We start from the raw sequence: 9,214 nt of genomic DNA on the forward strand, positions 1-9,214 counted from the left end.
TATATACATAAAAATTTACAACAATAATATAAAATAATGATATGTGCAAAATATATATATATATACATATGTACATAAAATATACACTAATATAATAATAGTTATAATAATACTAGCAATAGTAATAATTTGTAATAATAATATATACACAATATGGTATTTAAAATATATATATATATGTATATAATAGTATTTAAGAATATATACATAAGAAATATATAACTAATGGCATTAAAAATATATACATAATATATATAAAATACCTAAAAAAAGAAGGGGAAAGAAGAGAGAAGGAGGGGAAAGGAAATCCGGCCAAGGGGCGGTCATTGATTGATCGTCGGTCGCGCATTGCCGTCGTCGACCATGCATGCCACCACATACAGTGGCGGAAAAGTTAAATTTTTTAACAATATATGTATATATAAAGAAAGAAAAAAACAATACAAAAAAAAAAATTGAAAGAAGAGGAAAAAGAAAAGATGCAACCTTTTATTGATGTTTCTTTTGTGTTCAAAATTTGAAGGATTTTATGTTTTTTTTTCAATCTTTGTAAAATCCCCTCTTCCTTTTCTTACATGATTTTTGAATGGCTTTTATAGCCATCTTTTACATGATTTTCTATTTTTTTTCTATTTTGTAGGTGGTGGTGGTAGACAATGGGAGGAAAAATGGGGCAAGTGGGAAAGTGGTTAGGTGGCTAGGTTTTTTATCTTTTTTGTTAGGTTTTTCTTTTTTTTTTTTTTTTTTTTTTAGGTTAGGTTTTTTTGGTAGGTTTTTCTTTTCTTTTTTTTTCTTTGTTTTTTTTTGGGTTAGGTTTTTTTTGGGGGCTTAATGGGCTTTTGAATTGGGTTTGGGTAGATGTAAATGGGTCATGGGTTAAGGGTTTTAGTGGGTTTAGGGGTTTGGTTGGGTTTTCATATAATTGGGCCCGGGCAATTTGGGCTTCTACACAATCCAAAGCTATTTCAATTTTTACCCTATATCCTTTCAATTTAGAATCTTTCATTTGGAGTTTGGTCTTCATCTGTTTTTCTTAATTTTTTCCTGTGTTTATGTTAATTTTAGTTGATATTAAATTAGATTCTTTTATCAAATCACAATAGAATAATATTTGTCTGATGATACCTTGATAAAAAAAAAATGCTTCCGATTTTAGATACTCTATTGATTGATTTAGGTTGGAGCAAGTTATACGTATTTTTTATTTAATTTATATTATATATATAAATTTTTATATTTTTATGGTTTTTAATTTTTATATTTTAAATAATTCTATAAATTTTATTATCTCTTTGAGCATTTTTATTAGTTTTTGTATTTTTATTTTTAAATATATGTTAATGTAGGCAATGAAAATACTATTAAATATCTAATCTGACGTAAAATAATAATTGTTTTGTAACATCAAAACTCTTTAAAAAGAAAAAGTTGCTTCCAGAAATCAGTTCTACATTGCTATTTAAAAACACTTCTAGCTCCAAAAATACTTCTGGAAGAAAAGCTATATAGAACAAACTGTTTTTGACTGAAAAATTACGAGGAAGTAGTTTAGCTAGAATAGAGCTTTCTTTACAATGAAGTTCATCTTTAAGGATTTACAGGGAAATAGTTTAGCCAGAAATATCTGTACCCTTTTTTTCATCTTTATCTACACCAACTGTACTTTGGAGACTAAACATAATTGTCAAGCTAAAGAGAATAAGAAAAATAGTTTTCATTTCCTAACCTGTTTCTTCTTCTTTTCCTCTATAATCTATAAACTTGACTGTGCTGAGCTTCTGTTTCACTCAAAACGGGATCTGCATCAATATTTTGTATGGTATTGGTGAAGGAGGCATTAGGAAGAAAAGGAGATGGAGAAGAGAATTTGGAAGCCGATAAAGACAAAGAAGAATCACCCCATGTCTGTTTCTTAGGGAATGACATATTGGTTGTCCGAGAAATGCAAGTAGATAAACAAACCCCTTTGAGGTTGTGCAATGCACATTGGCAGTTGCGATGGTAGGGCCTCCGTTCGATCAAACAGTCTTGCATTGATATGCTTCCTTCGAAAACACACCGGAGCATCATCTCAGCTGCCATTTCCTTCTGCTCTTTCTTCTAAATCAAACTATTTTCTGTGTAAGTAAAAAGATTGTGTGAAGTATAACAGTTTCAAGGCTTTTGCTGTGAATTACATGCTTTCTGAAGTGAAGTGAGTATATATACAGAGAGAAGAAGGGGTTCAATGGTAGTTGAATCAAAGAGAAAATTACAAACCCTTTGCATTAAATGTTGAATACTAGAGTAGAGAAGGAACATAGCTGTCCAACATTGATCTTGTTGTTCAAAGTCATGTTCTCCAACAAATGACAAACGTGTTTCACTAGGGCAGTTTTTAAGTTTCTCAAATTTAATATATTTCCCAAGAGAATGGGAAGAAAGAGAGCAAAAAAATAAAATAAAAAAAGAAAAGAATCTCTTAGTAATTACGGAAACAATAAAAGTGGGGTTGGTTAGATTTGCAAGAAATTCAATTTGGAACATAGCGGATGAAGTTGGATTTTTCTTAATTTTTTGTTAGGTATTTAATTTTCCTTTTTTACGTATTATGAGTTAAAAAAAATTTCAGTCAATCAAGAGTTGACACATGACATTAATATTTAATTATATAAAATTCTAAATTTTATATTAAATATTAATGTTATGTAAACTTTGATTGGCTAAAGTGTTCTTTAAGTTTTTAGTTAAAAAAAACTACCTAAGTAAAGAAAAAAAAACAGCTTAGCTTAAGCATTGTTTTAAAAAGATTAAATTAAAAAGTTTAGAATTTAATGATATGGTTGTAATTTATCCTACTATATTTTAATTAAACTACTTGATGATTTTATTTCTATATAGAATTGTCAATTTTGACTCGAATCAAAAACACAACTTGAACTCGATTTAACTTGATTTAATCATGAAAAATTAACAATTCAAGTAGTTTATAACTAAACCAAATTTTAAATTGACCTAAAATTTAAAATGATTTGAACGAATAACTATAATTGACACAAAATTAAATTAAATATAATTTTCGAAAACTCATATAAAATGAATTTTTCTTACGTCTTCCTCCTTTGTGTCTTACTCCAATTCATTAAGTGGTTATAAACCAACTAGAATTGATTCTTAAAGTTAGGTTAATTAACGGTTGTTATTGTGATTTAGTAGGCGATCATCTCTATGGAACCAAGAAGGTGGATTTTGGTTGGGGTTTAGTGGGTTGTTGTTGGTTAAGGACAAAACAATGCTCACTTAACTTGTTCTAATTACCTTAAAAAGTGCCATTGTAAGATGCAAAATGATTGTGACGGTTATGTTTTCTCATATGGCTCTTCTTCCTCAACGTTGCTTGTAACTATTTAAATACTCCCACTTACCTCATAACTAATTTTGATGTAAAACTACTACATTCTTCATTTTAAATTTGCGGTTAAAATATATAATAAGTTTATGTAATTTTCATAAATTTAGTTTTTATATTTTTATTTTTTAAAGTTTATTTTTTATATTTTAAATTTCAAATTCAAATTCCACTATAAATATATTAAATTTAAGTTTATTATAATATCATTTTTAATTATACATAATTGTTAAGTGAGTTTTTTTTTATTTCAAAATGTCACATTAACAATATATAAATAAATATATTAACAACTGAACCTAAATTTTGAAATCTAAAAGTAAATAGACTAAATTCTTGAAAATAAAATGTAAAAGAAAAATTTTCAAATATGTGCATGGTACAACTTATGACTTATTTTAACTTTTGTTGATTCTTAACTTAAAACAAGGATTTTTATCAACAATATTTTAAAATTAATATTTATTTTTTATTGATTTGTCATAATTTGATACGTCAAATTAGACTCTCCAATACACTTGAGCAGTTTATTCTCAAGCAAATTAACTATTTTTTCTTGAATTTTGGCATTCATCATTAATAAATATTTTTGGTCGATTTTTGCCCCTTTTAAAGACCAGAATTGGCAACATGGTTCCACAGGAGACCTAATGAGGTGTTTGAGTTGATGTAGGAAGACGACAATTGCCCAACCTCAAGGAAGACATCATTTAGAGTGGGTGTCTCGACACTGATAACAGTGATGTCGTGACACCGAATCCTTTCACCTTAAGGATACAAAACTTCAACGCGAAATCAACATGGAGCCTACTGTCGAGAGAGTTGCGACAATGAGGGTAGGATGTCAAGACAACAAGTCAACATCGCGATACCGAGCCTTTGAAGTCATGGTATCCTTAGAGGGGTAGAAATTAGAGCCAACACCAATGATGTCGTGACACTAGGGGTAGGATGTCGTGACACCAAGACCCTCCACAACCACGAGTTCACTACTATTTAGGGTGTTGTGGCACCGTTGCCTGACAGGGAGAAAATAACTGCAGAGGTAGTCTTTTGTCCAATATCAACCCAAGCTAGAACATAACTTTTAAGGGCATTTTTGTTTAAAATTTGGAATTGTATTCAGCTGTTAAAAGGCACTTTTGGCTGATAACTTTAAAAGAGTTACATTTTCTTTCATCTTTTAAGCTTAGTAGTTATGATGATCGTTTTATGAAACACTAAACTAGACTACGATCACAACTAAGGCAAGCACACCTATCGAATGGTAGTATAGTTATAGTGAGTCCAAAATATCGTATCCACAAGGACTAAAAGTACTAGTATTAACTATCTTTTTATTATTTAGCTTAAAAATATAAGAGATTTTCTTTAATCTAAAATTAACTTAACTAATTAACTACTGAACGTGACAGAGAGCGAATTAGGAAAAATACTTGAAGAAAACTTATAAAGAAGACAATAGCCAAGAAAGAATCCACCTAGACTTCACTTATTATTCTGACTCTGAATCAAATGATTTATTCACTTGTCTTGATCCATAGAAATCCCTAAATTATGTTAATATCTCTTTCGAGACTAAGAACAACTGACTCTAGGTTAATTAATTGAAATTTCTTTCTAATTAAAACTCCTATTGTCGCATTAACTCGATTTATGGATCTCCTATTAGATTTGACTCTAATCTGGCAGATTTATGTCATTCTATTTCTAGGATTGCATGTAACTCTACTTAATTATGCTAGATCTACTCTTAAACAGGGACTTTTGCTCCACTGAATAAGCACATCAAACTTGGATTAATATACTGAGAATATTAAGGCAAGAATTAAGAACACATAATTAAGAACAAGAACAAGTATTTATCGTATAATTCAGATAATTAAATAATAAGATCCAACATAGGCTTCATCTTTCCTAGGTATTTAGGGAGTTTAGTTCATAATGTAATAAGAAAACATCTCAAAAATAGGAAAACAATAAAACATAAAGAAACCCAAAAACTTTGAGAGAAATTGGAGGGAGATCTTCAGTCTTGAAGGAGATCCTGCTTCCGAGCTGAATCCGTTGGCATTCTTCGATTAATTCATGTGTTCTACTCTGCGTGTCCCCTTAGGTCTTCTTCTAGTATGTATTTATAGACTTTTGAACGCCCAGAAACCCTAAAAATTGGCTTTTTTCACGTGTTTGGGAGACAGGGAGCGATATTGATATTGGCTGGCACATGGGCGTGTGGCCTACCCGTGTGGATCCTGAAAACTCCGATTTTGGCCCCTTTTTCGCTCCTTTTGCTCCCAAATGCTCTCCTAAGTATAGAAACATGAATTTAAGGGATTAGGAGCATCAAAATCACTAATTTATAGCATTAATCATCCATAAACGCATTAAGAATGAGATTAAAATATGTTACATTTATGGTTTATCAAGTTACTTCTTCATATTTAGGGTTTTAGTTCATAGCTTTTCTGAGTTTAGTTAGTTTTTACTGTAGCTCTAGTATTAATTGCACTTTTGTACTTTAACTTTGCTTTGTTGTTTTCATTTCTATCCAAATCCTTCAATATATTTCAATTTTGTTTTCTTTCCAAAGTCCAAAAATATGAACTTTACTTGTATTTTCTACCACTATTGTTGTTGTCATCATTTTCTTCAAGCATCCATCAAAAAATTTCTAAACTTTTCTTAATCCTACTCTTGTGCTTATTTATGGTGGTTGTCTGCATGAAAATGATGATTGGTAACTATATTTATGGTGGTCGGTTGATGGATATGTTATTTGGTTAGTTTTTGGTACTGTGACTAAATTGCAAAAAACTGGACTAAATCAAATGAACCTTAAAATTTAGAATTGATACCTACAGGTGAACATTTAGACAGGTGAGACTAGGAGGAGATCCTATTGAACACCAATTTGATTGTCCCAAGTTAATTTGATGAGGTCGAAAGATAAACTGAATTAAATCGTCTAATTTGATAAAATGGTGATCAAGAATTGACACGTGGCATTAATTATATAAAAATTTAAAGTTTATATTAAATATTAATGCCAAATGTGAACTCTTGATTGACTGAAATGTTTATGAATTTCTTCAGTAGCGGAGGTTCAGTAAAGCCTTATACAAAAGTATTTTTCTCTTTATCTTGATTTTTTTCCCTGACAATGGTGCAGAGTATGAAACTTTTTCATGATGAAGTTCAACTCTAAGAAATCACAGGGAAGTAGTGTTGCTAGAATAAAGCTTTCTTTACAATGAAGTTCACCTTGAAGGATTTACAGGGAAGTTGTTTAGCCAGAAATATCTGTACCCTTTTTTTTTTCATCTTTATCTACACCTACTGTACTTTGGAAACTAAACATAAATGTCAAGCTAAAGAGAATAAGAAAAATTGTTCTCATTTCCTAACCTTTTTTTTTTTTTCTTTTCTATAATTTATAAACTTGATTGTGCTGAGCTTCTGTTTCACTCAAAACGGGAGCTGCATCAATATTTTGTATGGTATTGGTGAAGGAGGCATCAGGAAGAAGAGGAGATTGAGAAGAGAACTTGGAAGCCGACAAAGACAAAGAACAATCACCCCATGTCTGTTTCTTAGGGAATGATTTATTGGTTGTCCGAAAAATGCAAGTAGATAAACAAACCCCTTTAAGGTTGTGCAATGCACATTGGCAGTTGCGATGGTAGGGCCTCCGTTCGATCAAACAGTCTTGCATTGATATGCTTCCTTCGAAAACACACCGGAGAATCATCTCAGCTGCCATTTCCCTCTGCTCTTTCTTCTAAATCAAACTATTTTCTATGTATGTAAGTAAAAAGATTGTGTGTGAAGTATAACAGTTTCAAGGCTTTTGCTGTGAATTACATGCTTTCCGAAGTGAAATGAGTATATATAGAGAGAAGGTGTTTAATGGTAGTTGAATCAAAGAGAGAATTACAAACCCTTTGCATTAAACGTTGAATACTAGAGTAGAGAAGGAACATAGTTGTCCAACATTGATCTTGTTGCTCAAAGTCATGTTCTCCAACAAATGACAAACGTGTTTCACTAGGAGAGTGTTTTTTCATATTAATTATATTTCCCAAGAGAAGGGGAAGAAAGAGAGCAAAAAGAGAAGAAAGAATCTCTTAGTAATTACGGAAACAATAAAAGTGGAGTTGGTTAGATTTGCAAGAAATTCAATTTGGAGCATAGTGGATGAAGTTGGATTTTTCCTTAATTTTTAGTTAGAAAGGTTTTTTTTTTCTTTAATGTAAATTATAAGTATTAAAAAATTTTAGCTTTTGACACGTGACATTAAATATTTAATTATTAAATATTAACGTCACGTGTCAACTCTTGATTGGTTGAAAGATTTTCTTTAACAAATATAGTAGTTAATGCTCACAACAGTTTTGGGTTATAGTTTAGGTATTTCGTTCAGCAAAAATAAAACACCTGTCTAAAAAAAACAGAATAGTTTAAAGGTTGCTTATTGAATTAAACTTTTAAAAAAATTAAATTTAAAAGTTTAGAATTTACTGATATGATTGTAATTACCTATTAAATTTTAATTAAATAAATTGATTTTAATTCTATTTAGACTTATCAATTTACTTGAATTGAAAACACAATTTAACTTAATTTTATCATGAAAAAAACCCTTTGAACTAAAATTTACCCAAATCCATAACTAAACCCAACTTTAAATGGACCTAAGACCTAAAATGACTTAAATTAAGCATACTTTTCAAAAACTCATATAAATAATGCTTATAGTATAAATTATGAATTTGTTTTAATTTATAACTAGTAAGTTGCATATATTATTTTATTTTCATAAAATATGCATTTTCAACTTATATCTTATAATCCTGATAGAAAATTCCAAACACATTAAACACTTTAGGAAAACAATATCTATTATTTCTGTATTGATAAATAAAATTAACAAGTGAAGAGAAATTATTAAAATATGATACAAAATTTTAGAAAAAAAACTGATATATTTAAAAATCTAAAAAAAAATATTTTGGTTTTGTTGGGCTTCAATATCTTACAAACAACTAAATTTTATTTTCGTTTTCAATATGATTGATTTGAAAATAATAAAATGATTTTTTACTTTTTTTTATAGTTTTTACATGGGTTTTAAATCCAAAAAAATAGCTAATTTTTACTTATCTGCAACTGTTAAATTAAATAATATTATTAACAATAAAAATATCATAATTTTAGATTAAAATGTTATTAATGATATAATATTAATATTGAAAATTTGAAAATAAACAAAATAATAATTATTTTAATCAATTCCAATAGATTTAACCTTTGATGGATTTATATATGGAAAAATATTTGGTATACTATCACTGGAGTTTTAAACTCTACAAGCTAGATCAAAAGTTGACAAATATTTTGTAGGAGTATACTAATATATTAAGAAAGTGAATATTTTTTAAAAAAAGAAGAAGATATATATCAATTTTTTAAAGCGGCTTGTACAATAAAAAAATAAGTTGCTGTATACCATATATAAACACTTTATATATTATAGAGTAATTAATTTTAATTTAGAGTAAATTACAACAATAATTCTTCAATTATTAACATGTTTCTATTTTGATAACCTAATTCTAAAAAATTAAATTCAATCACTATCGTAATATTATTTGACATATTAATTACTAGATTCAGTGAATCATTAACGAAATACTAACATAATTCCTAATACAAGAAATGCTATAAAAATTATTAGTGGGTCTTCTAGCACAATAGTGAAATGATCTGCAAAATAGCTAGAAACCCAACCCCTAACTCTTCCAATGTTAAGTTTTTGAGGCATGTTAA

At 28.9% G+C, this 9,214-nt stretch overlaps 2 protein-coding genes across 2 annotated transcripts; both read right to left on the reverse strand.

The window, feature by feature from the left end:
* Nucleotides 1–1,746: 1,746 nt before the first annotated feature.
* LOC108479524 (uncharacterized) lies at nucleotides 1,747–2,082 on the reverse strand. Its single transcript, XM_017782190.1, has one exon. The coding sequence runs from the start codon at nucleotides 2,080–2,082 to the stop codon at nucleotides 1,747–1,749; it is 336 nt and encodes a 111-aa protein (XP_017637679.1).
* A 4,730-nt stretch (nucleotides 2,083–6,812) lies between these two features.
* LOC108479532 (uncharacterized) lies at nucleotides 6,813–7,148 on the reverse strand. The gene has a single exon (XM_017782201.1). It carries the CDS (start codon nucleotides 7,146–7,148, stop codon nucleotides 6,813–6,815), a length of 336 nt encoding a protein of 111 aa, XP_017637690.1.
* Nucleotides 7,149–9,214: the final 2,066 nt, after the last annotated feature.

The sequence above is a fragment of the Gossypium arboreum genome, chromosome 6 (genome assembly GCF_025698485.1).
Source record: "Gossypium arboreum isolate Shixiya-1 chromosome 6, ASM2569848v2, whole genome shotgun sequence".
In the NCBI taxonomy this organism is placed as follows: domain Eukaryota; kingdom Viridiplantae; phylum Streptophyta; class Magnoliopsida; order Malvales; family Malvaceae; genus Gossypium; species Gossypium arboreum.

Bases quoted from the DNA above. Each gene is read 5' to 3' on its own strand.
- LOC108479524 (XM_017782190.1), bottom strand. From the start codon at position 2,082: ATGGCAGCTGAGATGATGCTCCGGTGTGTTTTCGAAGGAAGCATATCA.
- LOC108479532 (XM_017782201.1), bottom strand. From the start codon at position 7,148: ATGGCAGCTGAGATGATTCTCCGGTGTGTTTTCGAAGGAAGCATATCA.